General features: G+C 39.8%; 1 protein-coding gene across 12 annotated transcripts in view; it reads right to left on the bottom strand.

The window, feature by feature from the left end:
• Nucleotides 1–27,114, bottom strand: part of RBFOX1 (RNA binding fox-1 homolog 1) — a 1,156,483-nt gene that overhangs the window by 876,700 nt on the left and 252,669 nt on the right. For all 12 annotated transcript variants that reach the window (XM_027750818.2, XM_027750820.2, XM_027750821.2 and 9 more), the window contains exon 3: nt 10,463–10,495. In XM_027750818.2, coding sequence (XP_027606619.1) covers nt 10,463–10,495 — 33 coding nt within the window. The remainder of the gene's footprint in view (nt 1–10,462; nt 10,496–27,114) is intronic.

Raw genomic sequence — 27,114 nt, 5'->3', positions numbered from 1 at the left:
AGTACACTGAGAATATCTGTGTTTGCACCTTCACTGCTGCATTAACCCAGCTCACAGACAGTAAATGAGCAAACTGATCCCATTTAATACTCAAGTGATGTCAGCCCAAGCTCTCCACAGCCCGTGGGTTGGTGCTGGGCTCTGCTTCACACTAAAACCTCTTTCTGGATGCTTTTAAGGTAGAAAACAAGCTGATAGGAAAACACCCAAATCACATTGCAGGGATTCATTCTGTAATATTAGTTAAAGCTCTTGAACTAAATACCTGCCAAAAAACATCTTTTTATACCAGACACTGGAGTCTCCAAGCCTATGAGACCCTTTTACTGTTTAACAGCGAAGTGTGGGGGACTGATTACTAACAATTTAAACTCCTCTTTCTATTCCTTAGTTCTGCCACCCTCTACCTGAATTGAGAGCACATTCCCTGCTCTTAAGAACTGGCACAGCTCCATTAAGGCCCAGTGCCATTAAAGTTTATGAAGCTGTGCCAATTTACATGGCTGAGAACTTGGTCTGTGGTTTGTTTAAAGGTTATAAGCTTTGCCTGCAAATATTACAATTCCCTGTGGGATTCAGCTATGCTTTAATTTATACAGCTGCCCATGTCAGCCAAAAGGTCTTTACCTCAGACTATCAATGGAATAGAACAAGGAAAATGTTACCCACATTTCTTTATCCTCATGGATAGGATAAGGATAGGATAAGAAAGGAATTTTTATCACATTCTTTTACATTGTACTTATGAAATTTCATCTTTTTCCCTTGCTGTTATGAATTATTTTTGTTCAATACCAAGACAAAGAAAACCTTTCCCCCCAATTAGAGAAATAAAATAAAAGTAAGAAGTTTATTCACTCTGCTTTCCAATAAATCTACCCAGTGTCGATTTTCAGTGTGTAAATTAAATAACCAACTGCACCCTTGCTAACCTGGTTTAGAATCATTAGTCAAAAGAAAGAGAGCACTAAGCCTGAGGATGGAAGAAAAACTTTGTAAGAATAGGAAGAAAAGTTACTTTGAAATGGGTGGCTTCTTATTTTAAATAGCCAATGGTGAATACTAATGTCTGTTCAACTCAAACTTCCTTTTGATGTTTTTCCGTGGCTACACTTGTGTTGTTAACGATGTACTTCATAAACATGACAATTGTTGCCCAGGATTTTTCCCAGCATATGGCCACGGGATGCAGACAATTTTAATGGGAAGAGTAAAGCATGCAAAGGCCTTCTGAATGTTAATCCTTGCAGAAGGAAGAGATTTATCTTCAAACAAAGATCTACTTAAATATGTTTGTGACAGCTGAGGAATTTATCTCCAATTCTTTTTGCCTGTGGTGTGCCACATTGCTATTTTTCCCATAGCAACGTGCAAGAAGCAAACTAAGATGTCATATACATAATACAGAGATAAAAAATGACCCTATTTCCATGTCCATGTGATAAATGGAATGAAAGTTCAGTGAACACATATTTGCACATTAATTGAACTGCATGATTCTGTCCTGTTCAATCAAGTCACCACTGTATGTACCACAGGAAATTTTTCCCCAAGAATCATTAAACCAACTTTATCGCTCAAACACATACACATTTTCACCTATTTATCTTCTTGCCTGGCCAAGATAGGAAAAAAAAGTTACCTCTGCGTATTCAAATGATTGAAAACGTATACACAGGAATTTATATATTACTACATCACATCAATATAATGAGAATCTGAACTAAGTGTCACTGTTCACTGTAATAATCAGAGAACAAAGGTATTTGATCAACTCTTCAAACAAAGATCTACTTAAATATGTTTGTGACAGCTGAGGAATTTATCTCCAATTCTTTTTGCCTGTGGTGTGCCACATTGCTATTTTTCCCATAGCAACGTGCAAGAAGCAAACTAAGATGTCATATACATAATACAGAGATAAAAAATGACCCTATTTCCATGTCCATGTGATAAATGGAATGAAAGTTCAGTGAACACATATTTGCACATTAATTGAACTGCATGATTCTGTCCTGTTCAATCAAGTCACCACTGTATGTACCACAGGAAATTTTTCCCCAAGAATCATTAAACCAACTTTATCGCTCAAACACATACACATTTTCACCTATTTATCTTCTTGCCTGGCCAAGATAGGAAAAAAAAGTTACCTCTGCGTATTCAAATGATTGAAAACGTATACACAGGAATTTATATATTACTACATCACATCAATATAATGAGAATCTGAACTAAGTGTCACTGTTCACTGTAATAATCAGAGAACAAAGGTATTTGATCAACTTTCGCAGCCTATAAATATTTAGGGGACATTTGGGCTTCGAGAATATTAAGTTTTCCCTTGGAAATCAAGTTTCCCTTGGCTGATTTAATCACCAAGATCAATATGGCACATCCACAGCTCTGACAGAGTGATACTCTTGAAATTCCCAACAAAAGGACTGAGAAAAGTGTGATTAATACAGTACCTCTAAAACCTCCATCAAAACATGTTCAGATTCTCCCATAGGCAGTGAAAGCTTACATCATTCAGCAAGGCAAAGAAGTAAAGCAAGAAACAATCAATAAACAAAGTGCTCTTTCAGGTCAATACCAACCCTTCAGTGAGACGAGCTTATATTCACTTCTGTTGCCATCAAATTAATGATGCACTTTGCTGAAATATGTTCTGGAGACACATATTCATAAAAACATGTGTGTGTGTATGTACACAAATAGGAAAGGCAGGCAGGATGGGGCACAGTTGTCATTATTAAATCTAATTAATTTCAGAAGCCTCTCAGGAATCCTGTCCCAACAGACCTGGGGAGGAGGTTCCTGAAGGTGATGCAGTCTCTAGATCCTTGAGGGAATATTTCCATTTCCATTTCAGACTGCGTGGTCTATATTAATCCAAAGAGCCACCTCAGCAGCTATGGAGATCTGGGTACAAACAGCTCCCCTCTAAGAGCTCACTGTGCACAGTGCAGGGACATCCAGCCTCAAAACACCAGGCTTAGGTCCCACTCTGTTCCTTAAACAGCTCTGGAGTCCTCACCAAAGGCACTGAGCAGCATTTGGGTGGGAAAAGGAGAAAAGAGGAGCCAATGACTTCACAAACAGACCTCAAAAGAAAGATAGAGGCTAAAAACAACAACAACAAAAACCACACCCCAACCACAACCAATCAACTAAAACCCTCAAATCCCTACCCCAGTTAAAAGACTGTTTCCAAACGAAGAGACTTTGTTAGGGAAGATTGTGCAACTTGAAATGAAGCAAATTGAGGTAAATGAATTAGTCCATGCACCATTTTTTACACACAAATTAAAAAAAAAAAAAAAATCCAAGTCTAAACCCTGTGTAGGCAACAGAGTCTCAGCTGTCAGAGGCACAGAAGAATCTTCATGGCATAGTAACCATAAAGATTTTAGTCAACAAATATTATGACCTTGTTTTGCAATCCCTCTCCTAGAAACACCATGACACATCTGGGCACCCTTCAAACTGTGCTGGGACAGCTGAAAAAGCACATTTTTTAACAGCTTACAGTACCCAAGCTTTTGTCACTAGAACTGAGTAAAGATAATTTATGTGTCCAAGTCCTTGCCAAACTGGATGACAGTTAATGCCAAGTACTCATTTAAAGAAATGCAGAATGAAGGCTAAAGTTCCAATCGTATATTTTGTAAGTGCTCTATTTAATAATATATAATCAGTAAATTAGTCAACTGGTTGTGTCTAAACTGATGTATTGCAAGATTCAATATATTTGGGGGTTTATTAAAGTTTGTAATTTCCATTCATTATCTTTTGTTGAACTACTTGCTTTTCAGTGGTTGGAGCTTCTGCTTCCATGAGTAAAGTAGTCCCCAAACCATAAATTATATCCTACAGTTTTGACATCATTTATTTTCATACCATTATACATGCCAACCTTTTGACTACTCAAGATCAAAAGAGTTGCTCTCCAGGCTCATATTTCACTATAGCTCTCATATTTTATGCAGCAAATTAGGTTTTACAGTAGCAGCTACAGCGAGAATGTCTCTCACACTGCACAGCTTAAAACGACTGCAGAGGATTTCAGATTGAGGGAGCACAGTCCTAGAAATTCATACCCAAGTAAAATATGGATGACAACGTTTTATAATTCTTTCCCATCCGTTTTGTACAGCTTTTATACATTTATATGTAACTGAGGTGGTTAAACCTCAAAACTATAAAAGGTATTTAGGATCCTGCCCTTGGTAGTGAAAGCTGGAGGGGGATCTCTGAAATCCTGAGGGAGGCAGGTATTTTATGTGTTCAGAGGGGATGCACCCCAGTCACGTCCAAGGGTCACCTCCCAGGCACACACTGCCAGGAATTCCTGTTCTGCCACATTTGGAATGTCCAGATTAACTTGTCAAGATAATTGCTACAGCTGGGAGTTCCCATCACTGCCAATCAAGAGTTTATTGGGCATCTGAAGACACAGGGAGGTGCTCAGCAGGATTTATGTGTGACATTGAATCATCCTGAGACACCTTTCAGTGGTAGTTCAGACCCTCACTCAGCTTATATGATTGTAAAATACTTTTTCATGGGAATGGCCAAAGAGACAACATCAAAACAACAACTGTCATAACTGCTCAGTTAAAAAAATTCTACAAGTAAAAATAATTTTAACATATAATTCTTGATTTTACACTTATAAATATTCTTAATAATAAAGAACTATCAATGTATTGCAATTTTTTTAAAATAATGATACCTATTTATACAAATTTGTGACAGCTTATGACTCAGCCAAATTTGAAGGGATTTCAGCAGATAAAAAAAAATTATGATCTTACTGCAATAATTATCTTCTTGATAAATTCTAAAGTCCTACTACAAACTACAGAGACATTAAAAATCTAAAAATAATCGTAATTATGACTATGAGTAAAGCTCTATGCTATATTTGCATAGAAATGTGGGGTTTTTTAAAATGCAAATTTTTTTTTCTCTAAATAAATTAAAGATATGAACATTAAAAAAATTACTGATGTAAACTTCTTTATTAGTCATCATGATTGATTGCTGCTACCTCATCCCAGTTTAGGGAAGAGGGAACATGCAGCTGGATAGGACTAACAAGGTTCAGTCAAATGCTGTGGCTGATGCAAAATGTTGATGCACCAGGAAGGGGAGAGGCTGGAATTCATTCAGTCATTCCTAAAAACCGCCTGAAAATAGGAATGGAAATGTCTCCTGCCCTGAGCACACACGTCCCCTGGAGTGATAGCACACCAGGTCCTTGCATATTAAGTGTGCTTAGGAGAATAAAGCAGGACAGAGAGTTTGGGAAGATTGAATGACGTGTTTTTATCTACCACGGATTTTAATACAACACCTGCAATTTACCCTGACAACATCCAACCAAGCATTCATGTTTCCCTAACTAAAGTTTCCATTGATATCATAGTTTTCCTGTAGAAATCAATCAGACAGCCAACAGGATTTAAAAATTACTCATAGAGCAGCAGAAAGAATTGTGATTCTACCAGGAAGAGAGCACGCTGCAAACTATCCAACCAGTAATAGTAGAACAGTGCTGGTAGAGGCATATTTTCTGAGCAAGTTCTGCTATCTGTTTAAACACACTCCTTTTCAAAAATGAATTAGTTCATTCTGGCATTAAACACAGGCAACACAAGCAGTGTGCTCCTGCTGGCAGTGAACTGCCCAGCTCTGCCACAAGATTTTCTTCATTTCGCTCGAGCCAGAGAGTGTTTTATGTTTTACCTGCACAAGTGCCTCAGAGCTGGGAAATGGTGTGTGTCCTAGTTAGAACAGCTGGGACCAGTTCATCACTGGATGGGTGTGACCCAAAACTGTGTATTCTATAGCCTTCCATGCCATTGCCCAGAAACTGTTACCAATAGACCATTTACACCCTCTGCCCATAGAGCCTGACTCCTCAGGCTATAAACTGGGTGTTAAGAGGCCTGTGAGATAGGAGAATGCTCTTGTCCTCACACCCTTTGTGGAGCTCCCCGCCCTGAGGGAAGTGCTGGGCATTCCTGCCTGAACTGGAGGGTATATAATCTTGGAGTCTTGGGACTTTTATAACCACTCGTGGGATCCAGAGGAAGACTGCAGATCACCACTCTCAACCAGACTGAGACCACCACCCTCGACCGGACTGCAATCACCACCCTCGACCAGACTGCACCAGCACTCTCACCAACAGGTTTTCCCCCTCTCCCTTTACTTTGGACTCAGGGGGCCCAACAAACACCACTCAGTTCATGCCCCAGGGTGCTGGGTTATGCATTTGGGTTGTGTGGGTTAAAAACAACTGCTTGTCTGTATAATCGTATTTTTAGTATTATTTTATCAAATTGTTATTTTGACTTATAATCTCTCCTTTGAGTTGAGTTCATTTCCCCTGCCGGTTTACCTTTAAACCAGCACACCCAGGCAACACAAGCAGTGTGCTCCTGCTGGCAGTGAACTGCCCAGCTCTGCCACGAGATTTTCTTCATTTCGCTCGAGCCAGTGAGTGTTTTATGTTTTACCTGCACAAGTGGCTCAGAGCTGGGAAATGGTGTGTGACATGTGCCTGCCCATGAGCTGCAAGGCTGGGAGCCCAGCTGGGGATCCAGGGGTTGGTGTAAGGCCCAAAAATCCACGATAATATCAGCCCCACGACCCCCCTGCACGGCGGATCTGCCCGAGACACCTCGCGTGCGCATCGCTCAGGTCGCTCCCGCCAGCAGATTCCCGCAGCACCATGAGCACATGGGATTTTTCATAAACATTTTACAAGCAAAAAAAAAATCGATGAGAATTGTCTGTCTCTGTCCTGTCAGAGGATTTTTCTCCTCTCTCCAGCCCCCCCTCCTTCCCACGGAGCAGCGAAGGGCGGCTGAAGGGAAAACACGGGTTGGCCTTTTCCAAGGCACGCTGCTCCCCAGGCCTGACCTATTCCTGCCGTGGGAGGGAAGTGGGGGACTTAAAAATGACATTTCCTGATAATCAGGGACCTTATGGATCACAGCATAAATCAGTCACACCGTTGCTATCATTAGAGCCACAGTCTGCTCACCACTCTGAGGTTTTCTGTAAACTCTGATTTAATGCCCTCCTTGGCTTTGAGCTGATTTTGATTCCCGGTTTTATTGAGACATATAGGCAGGCTTTTCTTATGAGAGTAAAAAATAGGCTGCCTTGACATCCCTCACATAAAAGCAGGCAGAGAGCTAACACACAGTTATACTGAACTTGTATTTCAATCAGGCATGACCTCTCACTTCTCACAAGAAGGCCTTGAACTTCACTGTGTCATTTATTCAAATACTGCAGAGAAAAACGGGAATCACAAGCAGCCTTCTGTGCTCTATTTCAGTAACATCAATTGTCTCAGAAAGAGGAAAAGAAATTATGCTTTCCCCAACAGAAAGATTATTTGTACTAACAGCTAATTAGAAAGAACACTCTAGAAAATGACATAGTTTGGTGAGACATCTTTTGATGGGGAAAAATATACATACAAACAGCAATAAAAGGATTAGATGCTATATACCTGTATTAGACAAAGCAGAACTGAAAGAAAGTCATTCTTCAAACCATGTTGTTCCAGGGAATTACATGAAAAAATTATGATATCGTGTATGATTTTATTAGAGGCTGTTCTCAGGCCCATTTTGTAATGACATTTTCAGGATCTGCTACATTTTTGACAAGAAACCAGGGTAACTTGTGATTAAAATCTTCCTATCTGACTACCTATGCACAAGTTTTTCCCTTTTTAAGATGCCTCTAACTTGCATATTTACAAGACTATGACACTTCAAGACACAGTGCAGGCAGATTTGGCAATTATTTTTGGAAGGCTTTGCTGCCTACAGCTTTAACTCTGTCACTATTTGTTGCCCTTTTGTGTTAAAAGATGGAAGGAAGGTCTTGGGATCACTTGTCAGCTTCCTCTAGATGAACTTGTTTCTCTACACCTGGTATGTGGCAACCAGCATTTGGAAAAAAAAGCCCTGACTGGTTTGTATCTTCCTAAACCACTCAATAGTAACACAAACATGTTAATTTTCACCCAGACTTCATACAAAATTCAGTAAGAGAACACAGCTATGTCACCTAAGAACAACAAAAAAAAAAGGAACAAACAAATTTCAAGACTACTTGGATCAACAGTTCAAGAACAACCAAACAGCAGTTCTAATAAAAGATTTTAGAAAGTAAACACAAGCACTTTTTTTATTCAAAAGCAGACTAGAGATCTTATGACACAAACCCTACAGCAGCAAACAACACAGGAGCTCTAATGAGATAAGACATGATGCAAAGGTAAGCCAGAACAAGGGGATTTGGGGGTTTATCTTTCTCAGAACTGTTCATGAAGACCCAAAATAAAAATAAAGTCAGGCAAAACAAAAAGCCACTTTTATCAAACCTGAGGAAATGTTTTGTGTCTTGTCATCCACAAGGTTATTTAAGGTGTGTTGGCCTCAAAAATACACCAGAACTGTGCTGTTATCCCTCATATACAGTGTGCTGTGTAGGACTCAGGAATAAATCTTGGGAAGTTTGCCATTCCAAAGGAGTCATTTCCCTGAAGCTGAAAACTGTCCCTCTAAAACAATCACCAGCCAGTTCTGCATGCCTATTATCCTTTTTAGTTGCTATTTCTGTGAGTTATTCCACTCGGTTCAGTCAGAGGATTTCCAAACAACACTAAGGCTCCGATTCAGGAAAGCACTTAATTATCCTTTACCTTCAACTAGGATTTTCCCTGTATTGGGGAACTTTGGTATTCCTTCTGAGTACTTACCTGAATGGAAGGAGCAGCATCAACCAATAACCTCTTACAGACAGATCTGCACCTACAAAGTCCATGGGCTGGAGCACAAACATCAGCGGATGGTTTTAAAGAACAACCAAATGTGTTGACTCAAGGTTTTCAAATGATTAAAGTACCAACAAACAAAGCAACTCAACTGACTGACTCAGAAACTTGTAATATTCCCAGAATTTTATACACACAAGATAAAAAAGTACATGAGAACATCTTACAAATAAATAAGGAAACGGACTTTATATAAGGGAGCAGAATCAGTAGTAGTACCTCTACAATGACAAATCTCAGCCCCCAAAAATCTCATTACAGAACAAGAAACTGAAAGTGACTGTTTATTAGTGGGCTCTGCTGATATCAGAGCACCAAGCATTTAAAAAGTGCAACAGGGAAAAAACAGACACAAATCCTACTCCCCAAACTCCCCGAGACAAGCCAAGTATGCAATTGAATCAGATCAACTAAATTGAACGCTAATATTACAGTCTTAATCTAAATAAAAATGAATAATCTCATGCTTTTGCAGTATGCAAGTGAACTTGTGTCCTTGTTCTTTGAAGTAACTAGCACAGTTTATCTATTCTCTTTAATAATGCAATTTAATTTACCAAAGGTTTGTATTAAAAATTTATCTGACTCCAGCAGTTAGAGTCACCTAGACATTTTGTCACAGTTAAACATTAGCTTTGGAGTACATCACAAATTCCCTACTGTGAGTCCGAGAACTGTTTCATATAGGAACACTCTGAGCTTCCAACTGACATTACATTTAAATGACTCAGGGCCTGTGCAACGAATAAAAATATCTGTCACTTGTTAAAAGTGCAGTGACTTGTTCAACAGCAACATTCAGAAGGGACAAATGCAGTCTAACAGTTAGTGGTCACAAAGGACTGACACTTTTGCTTTAGCAATCAGTTATTCAAAAGATACTCCAGTAATAATATTTTCACCTCTAAGAAGACCATTAGACCATTCAAACCACGTAAACTACTCCCACCTCAATAGAAAAGCTGACAAAATAAATGAGAGTCCAAAATAATCAAGCTAAACTACAGCAATGTCAAGCACCCAAGGCAGGCGACATAAAATACCACCAATGTCACTCCAGCATTTAACAAGAACTCCCTGGTGTCATTCTGTCCCAAAATAAAACTTCTCTTTGATATCCCAGGCTATTCCAGCAGCTCATGGCACATGGCAGCAGAAAAGTGAGGCCAGCCAGACATGGAGTTGGACAAAACACAGGGCAACCCCCAGAACCAACTCTGGAGTAGAAACAATACCAGCTTTGCAGAAATATGGAAGGGCATGGAGCAAAGTTCAGAAAACCACCTTCTGTGGGTGGGAAATTAAAGCACATGCTGAACAAACCTCTGATCTACACAGTTTCAATGCCATGGAAATCTTCAGAGAGACCTGCACGGTGACAAAACTTTCCTGGAAGGACTTTATCACCTTAAAAGTTGTTGTAACATGACCAGAATCCCAAAGATTGCCTCATTAAACACTAGGAGCAACACAAAAGCCAAACTGAAGTAACTTCAATTTTCACCCCCAAAACTGTAAGCGAGCTGGCCCCTCTCTCAAACCTGCAGACAGCTATTTAACATTCCACCAGGATAAGACAGGATTTCCTACCTCAGCTTTGCTGGCATCCAGCGTTGTCAAAACCTGAAAATTACAGGGAAAATGCATTAGTATTGATTCAACAAAACAGGAGTGGGATTAATTGGCTTTTGAGGTAACTGACATCAATTGGTTGTTGTGGCTTGAGGGAATAGAACTGAAGAGAACTGTCTTTCACACTGAGGAGACTGTTCACCTCTCCTGCCCATCAGAAGGCAAAGCCAGGTATAAATCAAGACCATGGCAATATTCAGGAATATTGGGTAAAAATTCAGCAACATCCCAAAACAGAACTGGAAAAGCATGTTCTTGTTTTTACCAATTTTTAATTTACTTCTGAACAGAGATGATGAGTAATGCAACCATAAGCTATTCCAACACATCCACACAATTCCCAGGATAGACTTCGAAAGCAAGCTGATTCAGTTCCACGGTGATGGAAGTAACAGAGTTTACAGACCACATTCCATCTAAAATGTGACAAAGAAAGGTTTGCCAGATTCTGTTGGGCACAGCTGTCTGGGTTTTGGCTGCACAGGAGCTGTGGGGGCTCCAGGTCTGACTTACAGCAACCCTGGGCACAAACAATGAGTTCTCTCTGCCAATCCAGGGTTGCACTGAGCTCAGTTATGGTTGGTGTCTAAATCTAGAGAGTTACAAATTCAGCTACTATCACAGACTTGCACAAGATTTACTTCAGGTGTCACAGAAAATTGTCATTTATATTAAAATAACTGAAACACTTTAAATAGACACAGATACACTTTCATACTATAGGTCAAACAACACACATGAAGTTAATAAGCTGTCATTAGGCTAAGAACTGGCTGTTAAACGGTGTTTGTAAAACAAAAAATCTTTGTTAGAACTTTATGTCACAATATTGTCACAACTTTAGAGGGTTGAAAACCCCTTAATAGTCTCCTCACAAATTCCAGACTGACAGCCAGCTATAATTCTGTCTGCAGGAGAATAGATCTTTCTTTATGTTGGTGTTAATCATCACTTTTAAGGGACATCACCAATTCTCCCCAGCTCTCAGGAGCAGGAGAGGGAGTGACCAGCCGTGACTGTCTGAGGGAAGGGGAAGGAGAGCCCAGTGTTTATGGAACAGAGCTCAGCAAAGGAGACAATTTGTGTGCAGAGCTGCTGTTCAACGGAAGGTGTCTGTGGGTTCATCAAAAAGTTGCTTCAAAGGAATTTAGGAATGGAAATGAACTCCTGCCACATCACAACAGGGTACCTGCAATCACAAACAGTTATTTAATTTAACCTGATTCGAACCCAGGTTCAGCTCCATTTGAAATGTGCCACTAATGGGATTTTTGAAGCTGTTCAAGAATTTCTCTCACACAAGCAGAAGTTAACTTATTTAAATTCCATTTATTTACAAACAACCTATCACCTTTTATTTTATTCCTCTTCATTGACACTATTTAGTGTTAGCAGTTATTTTTCCTTCCCAACAAGAACCTCACATAAAGTCACCACATCCATTCCCTGCCAACATTCCATTAGGTCATTCTGGAAGCGTCCCCTCACAAGAAAGTCCTTCTACTAATAAACTCAGTAGGGTTACACTCTACTTACAATAATTTAATTATTTCCTGGAGGCAAATGACTAAAAGCATGTATTGTAGAGGATGTACCCAAACCTAGCTTAACTTAAACCTCCAGAATTTGGAGTGGAGTTTCCTGGAGCTGCCATAAATCCTGCTCTAAACCATCTGTCAGAGGTGCCTGTCTCTCTCCATCAGCTGTGCAAGTAATGTGAATAGAGCTGAACAGTGTGACTATTCCAGCCCAGGACTCACTAATGCCTTGCAAGGCAATTACTCTTCTATTTTAATAATTCACCTTACATGTCCAAAGGCTGTATTTCTCTTTTACACAGCTGTACTTTCCTGTTGCTTTACAATCATCCACTGGACAGCTGGACCACTGGACATTTTATGCCCTTATCTTTCTTCTCAAGTTATTGTCTGATAAATCCCTGTTCAGCAGTTGAATTCCAGTCAGTTCCTAGAAGCATGACCTTTTACTTGGTATTACTAACATTAATTCACTTTTATTTCCATCTGCTAGACCATCCATCTTTTCCTGGATAACATACCCGGCTCTCCTACGTTAGCAATTCCTCCCAGCTTTACATTTTTATCAAATTTCATTAGCACATTTTTATGCCAAGCATACTGATGAAAAATTATCAAATGAAATGACAAATAACTCAATACAGGGACACTGCTAAGAGAAGCATTATGTTGAGCAGTGCAGATACCAGCAGGGCAGGGTACCAGGCAGTAAAATTGGAGTTATCTTGGTGAAATACTTCAGTTATCCTAGATAAAAACTCGAGCAGCCCAAGCTATACAGCTGAGAATACTACTGCATAAAGGCTGGACACAGGGACATGAACATATCCTGGGTTATTTCTGAGAACTCCATAAAGTGATCCTCATACCAGAGGGATTATAATCTTTAATAGTATGCTCATCACTATAAAAGTGGAGACAAAGATGGAGTGTTTCTATTTAAAATAATGACAGTCCTCAAGTTAATGTTTAATTAATAAACAGTAAAACACATTAATTTAATATTATGGGTCAAATAACACTCATGAAACTAATGAGCTGACTATTGTTAGTCTGTGAAGACCTGACAATTATCTCAAAGTTTTAACAGTGATTTTTATTTAAGTTTATGTATCTTAATGGAGTGAATTATCATCCTATTTGTGTGACTGATTTCTTCCCATCCCCTTCCCCCAGTCCCTGAAACTTGTAATTTCTAGACCAGCAGCTGTGTCTTCTGTCACGTTTGAGAAGTGAGTGAATGAAGACAGGAGCAGCATAACGTGTATGACACAGAACTGCAGTTCCAAGTCATTCTTTGCCGTGGGATTTTGCAGGAATGTCGGTGTGTCACGGTGTGATCACTCAATTAAATCCTCTCAGAAGGTATTGCCGGGTCTCAAGCTCCTTAAGTAGAGTAACCCACTGAGATCTGTGGCCAAGCCACCCCAGCCACAAAACAATTTATCCCCTCCCATCCTGGGCAATCCTGGGTAAGGAAGTACATTTATTATATTTATGTTTTGATTGTTCCAGACAGAGGGAGTGGGGACAAACCAAGGGGAGGAGCAGAGAGGAGAACTGGGGTGCACGTGAGGCGCTGCCACAACTTGTTGATATTTTGTGGGGCTGGTGGTTTCCTTTGGAGATTATCCCACTGCAACAGCCCATTGCTGTGCCCTGTGGTTTGTGTGAAGTATGATATTCATTTCCTGGCTCCTGCTGTCCCCCTGACATTTCATGTACTGCTTAAGAACACAGCAATTTCACCCAGAGAAATCACAGCTTGGCTGAGGGATCCCTGTCCTTCTCACAATAATCCCTCTGTGACACAACAAAACCACAGGTTTATATCACCTTCTCAAGGAAGCTGCAATTTATTTTTCTTGTGCTAAAAGCTCTGCGTGACTGACAGCAAAAAATCCTTACAAATGGCTTTTTTACTACTTCTGAAAGTTGCACTCAATTCTGAACTTTCCATTCTACATAAGCAATCCCATGAATACTGACAAAAAAGGAGATATGCTGATAACTCTGCAAACACAGTGAAGTCTTTTAAACTATGTTTACTGCTTTTAGCATTTAGAAAGGTCTTATCTTGAGGTGCATAAATACATAGTTCCTCTCTCCAGGATGAATACAGGACAATATTTGCCATTCTAAACCAGAATGCAAATAGTTGCTATTTGTTACATATCTCAAGCCAACACCTTACCAGAAAGAAATAAGGGAAACCTTCTTGAATAAAGAAAGCTCCTGAAATAGAAAACTGGAAAGCTCATTTAATGTCATTTTTGTTTTAAATATACATTAAATTCCCCCGTCAAACTTTAAAGAGAGAAAAGGAGATAAAAATTGAAAGGTACATGTTATGAGCCAGGATCCTCATCATTCCTGTGCCTAAAAGTCCAGAACCATTTCAATGAACTGTCCCATCCCATCCACATGTGAAGTCCTTTTTCTCTTACTCATTTTTCTAGAAATGAGATTTTCTTCCTATTTTTTTCAGCTTCTCACATCAACATGTACAGCGTAAATGTACAATTTATAAATGTGCAATTACAATTTACAAATGTACAATTCCTGTACATTTTAAAAAACACAGGTTTTGCCTTTAATATCTTCCCCTCTTCCCAGGTTCCTATGGAATGACAAAAGGCATTTAAAAAAAAATGACAGCAGGATTTAAAAAAAAATATGCTGCAAATAAACATTTAGAATAAGCTGAAGAAAACCATCTGCTGTACTTTGGAAACTTTTTTTGAATATTAGGCAAAGAGGATTTTGAACATAAAGAAAATATAATGAAATTGAAATTGTCAATGACAAGGCAGATTTGGTTTTATTTCTTTTTTCTCTCACCACTGATGTTAATAAAGTGACCTGAGAGCTATTTCCCTCAACAATTAAATATTCCAGAAAGTAATTTTATCAGAATACACCTTTTGATGCCTGTAAACCACCTCTCATGTTTTGCAGGGCTGTCAGAGGACAAACACAATTACTTTTCATGTCCTACAAGTGAACTTTTCTGCAGCAACAAGTGGCACACGTGGCTGAACATGCAGATCATTCCAAACTCTGCCATGAGGGTTCAGAAAGGAGGAAACAATAAGCTACAGTTCTATTTAGAGACAGAACTTCACTTCTTGAACACAAAATATCTGAAAAGACTCTGTCACCCACACTCAGTGTCAACCAACCCCTCCACTGCTTAACTAGTCCTGAAAGTGCTGCACCAACACACCTACAAGGGAAATAATCAAGATTTGCACTGACAAGATCAAGGGCAGAAACCTGACCAGGTTCTGGGAACGTGCTGGCACTTACCTGAACAAATGGCAAATCCTGCTTTTAAAGGTTTGTCTCCCTGAGCTCAGGCAGTATCAAACATTACAATTTGATAATCACTGTGCTGCAACCTTTTATTAAATTCTGGATGCACCTGTGGCTTGGGATGGCTCTAAGATTGATTGCCCACTGGCTTCTCCTGTTTTTCATCAGCTGGAGCAGTCTCCAGCCTGGCTTCTCAGGATTCAGAACATATTTCTGATTGTGATTCACAGGCCAGGCCACTGAGCAGAATTTGAGCTGTTGGAGCTATTTGGTGACAGATTTGCAAAGAAACCAACCTTATGCTGAGTATTCATCACTACCTCTGCACTCCATTGTGGGAACAATTACCTGCAGCATCAGTGCTTTGCTGTGATAAACAACAGCAGGGGAACAGGAGAAAAAAAAAGAAAAAAATACCCCAATCAACAAGCTACCCCCTTAGTAATGTTGCAATGTACTCTCTGGCACTTTGTTGGCAAAATTAAAAAAAATAAGCGAAACCATATTGTAATATTTCCCTTCCTAAAGCACTATGCCTTTGAAACGTGATATTCTAAAGTATCTTGCCAAATGTAGTGAAGTAATCATGATAAATAGAGCTATAAATCTAAATTGTTCTTTTAACATATTTAAACATCTCCATCAAAAGCACCAAAAAATATGCATGCAGGAGAGATCACCTTCTTGCTAAAGCAGTTCTTCTTGCTAACTCATTAGTTTTCATTCACTTCCTTCTTGTTTCTAAAAGCAATCCTGGAAGGCAAATTAAAATTCACTTTTACATCCACACCCCTTAGACTGCCAAGTAACCCTTTATGTCCCATTATAAACCTAATCCTTAATGGTCACCAAAGTTCTGAGTATCAGGATGGTGGAACATGATCCAAAAACTAAGTCATGTAGGCTGCTTTTCTTCATTTGTGTTCATACTATTGTACTGACTCATGCTCAGATCAAATTCTAAATTAAAACTAATTTTTTTTTTCAATTGACATCTTGGATATTTTTTAAACTGGCTGTGAAGTCTTTAAGAGGTCCATTTATAGCAACTTGTCTCTTCACAACAGTAAACAAGCTGGACAAACTGAGGGCCTCTAGAATACAGGAGGAATTGGAACATGAAAATAAACACCTATATTTTTAAAAGCTTTAATTTTTAAAAGGTTTAATTTTTAAAAGCCACCTGTAGATTAAGGCAACTAATGAAATCTATGTACACATGTACATACATTTGAGAAGTTTCTGGGATATACTGAGGGCAGCTCTCTGAGGCTTCCACAGCACTAAACAATGTGCCATGGCTGTCACACATGACTGCCCATTAAAAAAATCCAATATATTAAAGACATACATGAATGGAATATGCTGAGTGGAAAACAGGGGGAATCAGGACTCATATTTCATAGATAGGTATCTTTAATTAAATTTTGCTCAGTTTATTTACTGCTTTGGATAGCAGCATTAGATTACTCCAAATTTATGTAAACGCAGGCAATGATTTTAGCAGCTGGTGAAAACTATATCTGCCCTTAACTGCTTCCTAATAATATTTGTGCTGCTCAGCTAATATTGGCTGTTTAAGATCTTTCAACTAAACTTGCTATATAAATCAGTAAGCAAAATGTGGAGTAGTTATCATGGATAATTCACTCAATGTATGAAGTCTCAGTCATAATGTCATCTTTTTTAAAATTTCTGTAGGGTAACCTGGGTAAACTCAGCTAACTAAAAGGGAAGCAAGCCCCCAGAAATTTGTTTTAATTAATATGTACAGTGATCTTCATGAAACATGCTTTATGTTTGTGTGTCTGGTACAAAGCCGTTGGAAAATAACATGGTTTTCTCTTTGAAATTGGAATGCACTTTTACAAAGAAATCTGCACTGCACAGAACTTGCCAAAAGGCTCCTCTTTAAAATTGGGAATAAATCCCATTACTCTTGTAATGAAATAATGAGAGAAAACATTAGTACATAAAAAACCAACCATAAAAAATACCCAGGTTTTTATGTAGTGAAACACATGGTCTTTGCTGTCCTTTTAAAAGTAAACTTAGGTCTCCTTTATCCATATTTTTAGCAAAATATCCACATGTACTGCTGCACTATAACCTATGATAATCTTGGTAATTTCCATAAGTTCACCAAAACTAGGATTTCATACTTAATAGATGGTAGAAGTTCAGGAAAAACCCAGAGTGTAACTGCAATAAACTAAATCTGAAATTCAAGGTAAACAAAGCTTTTTCAAGTAAACTGTCGAGCCACTGCAGCTTTTCCATGGATTCTGGTATAAATGACATTAATGCTCCCTGCTTAATTTAGCAAGGAAAAAAAAATTAACCAGAATATAAATATAAACAAAAAGACCTCTGGTGATTTTCTTTCACGTGTCAATAATTTTGCAAGGCTCCAGAGCACCGAGGCAGGAGCACAGAGCGAAAAGCCAGCGATGAAACGACTCCCTTGCCATCCCTGCCTCACAACAGCCAGCAGCACTATTAACACCATCCATTTCACCCAGGAGCAATAAACTCCCATTTTTTTGGAATGTCCACATTATGCCAGAATAATATAAAAATAGATGATGAAGCAAAAAGGAGATAGATTTAGCCCTGGTGTCCTGCAGTAGCTGCCATAATTGCACAGCCAGCTCATTATAGAAAGTCAGTCCCTTGAGCCTCCCGTGTCCCAGTTAAGCGACAGTAATAGAAAGCAGCTGTATGAGGACATTAGGTCAGCAGAATCATTAGCCCCGAAAATTGCATCACCATCACTCCTCTGCAGCAGCCAGGCCTTCACACACCATCAGGCTCCTAAACAGCAGGTCAAACATGATGATGAACTTAACCCAGTAACTCCATTAACAGTGACCTGTGGCTCGGGGCTCCCGGGGAGCCCACACCTCTGGAAACTTCCAGGGCTTTAATGAATTTTGGCTGTCACCCTGTGCCCTCAGGTCCCCCCAGCCTGGGGTTGGACTGGGCACCAGGCAGAGCTGACTGGAGAAGTGCCCACAGGAGGGAATGTCCCATTGCCTTTGGCTTCCTCAAGGTCTCACTGCCTCTGTCTGGATAAAGGCACCACCATAGCAGGGATGTCCCAGGTCTGCCCTCATGGGCTACGGGAAGGTGATGCTGCCAGAAGCCACCACCATAAATAGGGACACATCCCAGGCCTGCCAAGCTCATGGGCCACAGAAGGGTGGCATCGCCAGCAGCCACTGCCACAGCAGGGACAGGTCCCAGGCTTGTCCGGCTCGTGTGAACACAGCAGCAGTGGGAGACATCTGAGTCCCACAGGTGTGTGATGGAGCAGCGGGCTGGGTCAGCTCTCCCAGAGATCACAGAATATTCTGAGTTGGAAGGGACCCACAAGGATCATCAGATCCAAATCTGAAGTGAATGGCCCATACAGGGACTGACAGGAGCTGGGCAGTGAGACGGGGTCACCAACCACGAGTATCAGTGGCCTCTTGGCCCCCCCACCTGCTCTGACCTACAGGGTCAGAGATCCCCTCTGAAATAAATCATTCCAGGAACACATCCCCCCGGGAAGAGCAGCTGCATCATCACATGTTCCCAGTTTTCAGGGGGGTTGGAGCCATCTGTGGGTTTGAGGGACAGCAACGGGAAGCAGCACAGAGCGTGGGCCAGATCCTGGAGTGACAGCCCTTGGCACAGCTGCACTGCTGCCAACTGCCAGGAGCTGGAGAACCAGCCTGGTACACACACAAATGCCCGTAATTCCAGGGGGATGTGCTGCCTCTTCCATCATTTATCCACCCGCGCTCCGAGGCCGTGAGGCACAGAAATGAAGACTAAGCTCTTTGCCAGTGTTCCCATGTATTGTGATTAAAGAGAAGCCTGTGAAGGTTTCCTGAGGTCCGGGTGCTCACTCCCACCTTTCCCAGGGACGAGTCTCCCCGGCGGGCCGAGCGTGCCCGCGGCGCTCGGGCAAGGCAAGGCCCCGCCTTCGCGGTCCTGATGAGTTTGGGCCAGGAAAGCAACAACCCTTCTATCAATGTCAAAGACTAAATAAGTTTGACTATATGCTGATGTTCTTCAAATTGTTTCTACTAGCAATAGTTCTGGATGGTTTGTTTTTGGGAAATTAATGATGATACACCAAGGTCGTTGTACCTCTGCTGTAGCGAACAGATGTTAACAGATTAGAGCCACCGTCCTGTGCTGCACCAGGGTAGAGCTGCTCCTGCTTGTCATTGCATGAGCTGAGGCAAAACCAGCCACACAAAACAGCCCAGCCTAATAAATTCAGTCTAAAATGCAAACATTTGAAGAAAAGAGCTCCTGCACTTTCAAAAGCCATTACTCTGTATCATCCTCATCAAAACACACCACTCTTTTTTTTTTTTAAATCAACCCAGAGCTAGGAGAACAATAAGAAACCAAATCTTTTTTCATCTCAGCAGTACAGACCATTTTCAATGCCATTTGTAAGCTGCCTATTTATCCCTGACATTCACAGCTAGAGTATATCTCCAGATCATGGCGCTCTGTGAGGTAGAAATAATCAAGTATTTTTCCATCCTTTTGCTGGGAGGACTCAGAGCTGGTTGTGCTTATCCACAGCTCTGTTAAACTGGTGTGATTGTCGTAGTGAACTGCATAGGAGTAAGACATCAGCAATCCCAAAGACTGCAGTCAGTAGAGAAGGCAACAGCTTCATGACTGGGAGGGAGGAGGACTGGTTAGATTTTTATTAAACTGAAATAAACGCTTTCTTCTTTATAATCTCATTGCAACAATACCTTTGCAAGAGCATTAAAAAACAGGTTGGGGATAAATCAGCATGATGAGAGCAGTAAGATACTTCACCAGGACACAGCAATACACAGGCCCTTTACTTCACAGGGAAGTTTAAGGTTTTGATCAGCATTGTTAAGTTTTAGCTACCTAAAGTACTTCCTCTCAACTAATTTTAGTATATTTGGGGGATATTACTTTAAGATGAATTGCACAAAAGGCACCAATGCACTAAGACTTATCTACAAAGAACATAAGTGTCAGAAAATTCAGAATTTTAAGTCATGTTTTATAATATATAACTTATGACAACAAGACAGTCACTGGAGCTGGGAAATGGATAGCAATTCTTCCATCATCCCGGCCCCAAACAGGGGACTTAACATCAGCACAGCTTGAAAGTCCATTTAAACTGTGACAGGGCTGCAAAAAGCCCTTAAGAGAAGCATTTCCTAAGAGAAAGTCTCATCTGTTTCTAAGCTACAGCTGTTGTTTATTCAATACTGATAGGCATACAAAATAAAAGGGCTGTATCACTCAGTCTCAAACCCACATGGAAGCTATTTAAAATCCTTTACTCCTGATTTCTCACCATCAGTAGGTTTATACCTGTCTCTTGGCTGTGTTTAATACTGCAAAACTTCTTTCCTGTGAACTATGACAGTGAATAGAGTTGAAATTTCCCCCATAAATGCTCCCTCAGTGCAGTACAAGCCAACTTTGCAGCCTCCTCTGCCACTTCTGGCCATTACCCAGAGCTCCCTGACACAACAGTTATTAGAATTCTTCACGTTTATGATTATGAAAAGAGTCTTAATCCTTGGAGTGAAAGATCACTGCAAGAGATGCTTAAAATTTCCTAAGGCAGTAAGAAAACAGTGCAATGAATTATGTAAAATACTTTAAATATGGACACTACTGAAAGCCCCCAGTTAAGAAGCAGAAACTATCAATAAGCAACACTTATTCTTTTCATGAGAGGATCCTCTGACTTGAAAGGTGTGGTTAAAAAGCAGGATAACATACAGGTAATATTCTGCACATTTCAGAATTTAAATCTAAGCAATGTAATGAAACACAGTTACAAGTGATGTCCCTCAAGGGTCCTGCAGAAAGGATTTTGTCTTTTGGAATCTTCACTGTGTACAAAAGAAACCAAAAAACAAATCAGCTTTTCTGTAAGTTCTCTGTTCTAGGATTTATGCACAGTGAATGATTAAAAAAATTAAGAAGCCCATGCAAATTATTTCCAATTTTAATGTACCCCTTAAACACCATTGTTCAGAAGATTCTACTACTAAATCAGGTCTTGTTGAAACCCCCTTTGAAAGCAGATGAAAGCTCTCCTGTCTGTGAACCCTGAGTCAGGTCCCTACATCTGTTTAGACCAAGGGAATGTTACAGGGCTCCATCAGTTCAAGATGATAATCCAGCAAAAAAAACCCCAAGAAACAGAATCTGGAGGGAGAAGTCATACCAATATAAAATAAATGTAAATTCAGTTTCACTTAAAGGAGATTGTAGTGGTAAGTCGCTATTTTAAAATAAAAAGAACACAAAAGCATCATTGAAGCAACACAGAATGCACCAAACTACAGCCAGTGGAGTAGAACACAAGGGCTCACTGATGTGAGCTTTGGCCCCTGGAAAACTGCATTGTATGGAACTTGTGGGGACAGGTTGGCTAAATGTTTTCCTCTGGTGTTTATTTAATTCTAAGGGAGGTGACTGCTTTAAACAAAGGACAAGTTATGAAGTGATGTTTCAGGAGCAACCAAAAAATTAACCCAAGCCCTGTACCAGAGCAGCCAGGGCTGAGGTGCCAGACCAACAGCACTAGTTCATAAGACAGGGGTGATGTTTAGAACAAGCCTTGGCATCTCTGGCAGCTCCTACTTCAGCTGTTACTAAGAAACAAACTGTACAAGAGTTCTGCTTCTCACCTTTGTTCTGCTGAATAATCATCCCCATTATTCCCCAGGCTAATAAAAGGAGGCTGTCACCAGAGATTTGATTTGATTCCAGGCTGGTTTTTATCCCTGCAGTGCTGTGGGTGCCCTTTAACTCAGGGACCCCCATACCCCAAGTCAGGCTCAAGTAAAGGAACCCCTGGGGTTCCTTTAGGGTAAAAGGGACGGGGCAGAGGGGACAAAGCAGCTCCTTGGGCTGCTGCTAAAAGACAAACTGGCATTACCTGGTAGAGGTAAATTCTCTGAATCTTGTTTCCGTAGCTGAGGGAAGTTTAGGCAACCTGACAAATCTTAGAAATCCAAGAAAACAGTCTCAGCTCTGTGGGTAGGTGTGAAGGGCAGGGGATTGCCTGGGATTAGTCCTTAGTGGAAGTCCTGCAGCACTAAATGCTGCTCTGAGATGCTGGATGTGTGTGTTTGTGTCACCAGCGGCCTTGCTTTGAAACGACTCGTCTCTGTACACCAGTGTTCCCACAGTCCATACTGTTAATTTTTTATTTCTCAATCAAGAATTCATGGAGGTTAGTGTGACATTGCTGCAAACACCCTCCCAGCCCAGCAATGTAAATAATGGATACTGCTCCAGAAATACCAACCAGCCTCTCGTTGTTTTGGGAAGCTTAAATCACGCCTGCCTCAACTCACCTGCTAGTAAACAAACAGGCTCCTCTCTGCACTGCAGTAAATCCCTCATCTTTCAAGAAAATTAAATGTGTCATGGAAATGATGGTAGTTTTGGTAAGTGCAGGCAGACGTTTCACTGTGACAGTGCTCTCGAAGATGCACTGAATGCAACTATTCTTTCCCCCCTCAGAAAAACGAATTTCAAAATGCCAACAAATTTTCAGAAGTTTAACACAGTTAATGCATTTCATAGCAGTAAACTACATATCCTTCTTTTACATTTCTCCTAATTTCTGTCATTTATTTTAAAAGCCTATAATGAACAGTTACTATTGAGGATCCATTTGTTCCTCTCTTTTTCCATTTAACCTCCATGATCACAACCTCTCTTATTTCCTTTGGTGCTGAAAAGCACTTTTACAGCATAACCAACGCAACATATTTGCTAGATTTTTACTAATTAATTTTCTGTGAACTTTTCAGCATGGAAAAAAAAAAAACAAACACATTTCTGCATGAAAAATGAATTCTATTTTCTCCTTTTCCTTAGAAATTTACATTCTGAGCTCATCTGTGCCACATATTCTTTATGGATAATGAGCAAGGCATCCTCACTTAGCTGTCACTGAGGCAGTGAAATGTTTACAGTGTGAGCTTTGGAGATTCTGGCAGCTTAGGTTCTGAGAATATTTCTTATTCAGGACAATAAGCATTGCCCTAAATTTCTCTTGCACTTGAAGAGAAAGGGCTTGATTTTAAGAATCCTTGAACTTTGTTGACCTGTAGTAAAGCTGTTTTAAGAAAGGTTAGTTCAGACACCTCATCCTTGTGATCTGTTTCTTGTGACGTGGCAAAGGCTTTTCTAGTCCCCTTAACATCTTGCACAACTTCTTGGGAAGCTAAAAATATCAATTAATGGAGAGATAAATACCTTCATTATGAAGTTTACAAACTAAATACACGTAGTATAACTTTTAAGGTTATTCTCCCACCATATTTATTCTGTAACATTTTGGGGATAAACTACTGACAGAAAAGAGACACCTCAGGCACGAATCTCCTGCCAGTTTTGGGCAGGAAATTTCACTAAGTCATGGAAAATATTTCTCTTTAATTACCTCCCTGAAGTCATTCTTTAGCAAAGTACATAAGAATATACACGTTTTAAAGACTATGTTAAGATTTCATTTCTGAGCACAGGTCCAGCCTCAGGCTTACAATGACATGCTTAAGCCTGTGGGCCTGGAAAAAAATGATCTTTTATCCTTCCTTCTTAGGAAGCCTCATATAGTTTGAATAAATCTCTGAAATGTAACCAAAAGAATCTCACACAAGATCATCTTTCATTGAAGTCCCAATGTCCAATTCATGTAGATGCAGCTGGAAGGTTATTGCTGTCAAGTTTTGAACTTGGGCTATAAAAGACATAAAAAGGGACAGATTTGCTCAGCAGAAAGGAGAACAGTGCCTGCTTTGCCTTCTGCAAACCTCTCCTTGCTAAGCTCAGGTCCCCAATTAACCTGAGCCTACGCAAACCTACGGGGATTGTTTTCTGTAATCAATCATATTTCCAAAAGTAATTATTAACATAGTCTTTAATTAAATTAATTGGATCGTTTGGACAGATTCTAAAGAAAAGTCAGTTATTGAACATGAACATTTCAAAGACATCCAGTGCCTTCTTGAGTTCTGACTTAGAAAAATCTGGATTAATTCTCAACGTTCTTCTCTGTAGTTACTATTTCTAAGTGAATTTTTAAAATAGATTTAAACCTATATTTTCAGCATATTACTCTAAAAATTACCATCAGGAGTAATTGCATTTTGTAGAATGAGGCAGCTTTTGCCATTTTAGGTGTGCTGGTGTCATGACTTTTCTGATATTTCAACAATTCTATCGCTTATCTTACTTCCCTTAGAAATCTATATCAAGAAAAATATACTTTTAGTGCCTAAAGTACTGGCAGAGTGGGTGGAACAGCAAACCTAAGCCTTTCCCAGATGTATATGAAAATCCCAATCTAAAGCAACATTGCTTTCAGACAAGTAACACCACCAATTAACCTGTGATTAAATAACACCTCGATAATAAGTGAAATAATGTAAAACTATTTCTTGCCAACTATGGAGCCCCCCCAGCATTTTTAAATTTCCAGATTAAGTTGTGAAAAGTGAATCTCTCGTGTCTGAACTGGTAGTTCTGAACACACAAACAGTATTCCAGTCTTCTCCCCAGTATCACTGGTTTTGACACTATACAGTGACTGGAAAAGTCCTTTCAGAGTAAAACCATCAGAAAGACAGAGAAAGAAGAAGTTTCTCCAGTCTGTGCCAATCTCTGGGCTTTTGAGGGTTCAATACAATACAACTACTCAGCAGCAAAGGAAAAAAAGCCAGGGTTTTGTATGAGCACTAGGAAATGGTACCTGGTATTTCTTTTAGTAAACCTAATGTCCCTCTACCTGAAGGGGGACACAGTTTAGAGTAATTATAGCTACAGTCAGGAGATAAATTATTATAATAGATTTTCATACAATAGCACCAGATCTTCAGAAAGGACCCTGGCAGAGATGACAAAGTCAAAGTGAGCCAGAAACTAGCAGGAGACCCAGTCAAGATAAAAAGGCTACACAAGGCAATCAATTATCATCTCTAGTCTTCGTTTTTGAGGTCTGTGTTCTCCATTTGCAAGAAACAGAGATGCAAACATCTTGAATCAAATGTGGAGAAACCAAGGAATCCAATTTTCCATACAACTAAGAAAATCAAAAGAAAAAAGTGTATGTTCCAATTCTAAGCTCAGTTTGGAGAGATTGCTTCAGAGTCAAACCTTTGCAGCCAAGTTAATGACCCTCTGCACCACATTTCAATTAAGATTGATATATTTTATACCCCCGAAATTTAGCTTTTCTTCTCAGAGTCTCTGAGATTCCAGACTTTCCCATTCCACCAGAGAGGAAAACTCCATGTTGATGGTGTGCAAAAGACAGCCATAACAAGTCACAAATGAAAGAGGTACAACAAAACACCCAAGGTACACTTAAAATATAAATTAGGCTTTAATTTATATTAAAAACATGAGAAAAAGTTAAAGCCACCCTTAGACACAGCCACTCATAGTACAAGAAGTGAGGCATCCTCTGCGTTCTGGTGACTGAGAATTTTCTATAAAGAAATGTGGGATAAAACTTCTACAAGGAACTGATTCAATTTCAATTCTGTCTGCATTCAGAGCATGATATAAATTCCAGTTTTTTAGTTTAAAAAAAAAAAATTCTATCCTTCCCTACCTGGGAGATTTGAGAGATTTATTTCCTAGAAAGTATTACACAATCAAATTACTTTTTACTGCTGTGTAGGCTACAGAAAACCAGTTGTCAGAGAAACACTTCACATTTTTCTCCACAGTTGTTTTTCTGTGCAAAGAGAGTTCAAAATAATTAAAACATTTCCCTTGATATCCCCATTGTAAAGGATACTAGGAGAGTCTGACTAGCTGAAAACCTGCATTATTGATTTTTCTTGTATTTTTACTGGTGAAGAGACATATTCCATTTCTTCTTTCAAGGAGGGATTCATTGATAGTCATTATCCTGTTGTTGGAAAGGGAGGAAGCTGAATCTTCCCTGTATTATTCCTCTGTACTTATATTTCACATGTTACTTGTTAGTGGAAACTTTGTAAGAAGGCTCATAATAAAGGAATGAGAAAAATCAGAAAGCTTGCCTCATTACCAAAATAATTATGTCTATCCAATTGATGTTAACAGACCTAATTCCAGATGCTTGTGGAAAAAAAATTTGGAAGACTGAGGCAGCATAAAAAAAACTTTCTTGATGATGATTATCAGAAAACTTCCCTGTTGTAATTGTGGATTAAATATCGTGGGCACAGCCCTTGATTGCCTGAACAATTCCATGGATTACATGTTAATTTGCCTTGAAAAACAAACCTACTTTAATCCCACCCTCACTTTTTTAATGCCATATGAAGCAAAACTATAAAATATCCCGAGTCCCCCCTTGCCCCACACCCAAAATGACTCAACTACCTCCCCTCCACGTGTGTTATTTCTTTTCCCCTCTGAAACCCAGGTTATTTCCCATAAGCAGTTTAGAGAGCAATCAGGTAAAGAGCATCCCAGGGCATCAGAACTGAAGACAAGAGGAGACCCAACTGCTGGGTGAGCTGGAGGAAGATATTATTTAACCCCCCTGGGCCACCATCAGCATCAGTCCTGAAGCCACAGTCACTCATGGCATCATTTAGTTCTGTACTGGAACAGCAACACAGGCTGAAATGATGAGGGAAATCAGCTGCAGCGAGTCAGCAAAGCACCTAAACCCAGCAGTAAAGTTCCACACTCCCCTGAATAACTCAGAGAACTGGAGAATTAAAC

This window comes from Pipra filicauda, unplaced genomic scaffold, assembly GCF_003945595.2.
Source record: "Pipra filicauda isolate LSUMZ 115617 unplaced genomic scaffold, ASM394559v2 scaffold73_size2923735_pilon, whole genome shotgun sequence".
Lineage (NCBI taxonomy): Eukaryota > Metazoa > Chordata > Aves > Passeriformes > Pipridae > Pipra > Pipra filicauda.
Note: the sequence above shows the minus strand (reverse complement) of the source record. Positions and strands in the feature narration are given on the sequence as shown.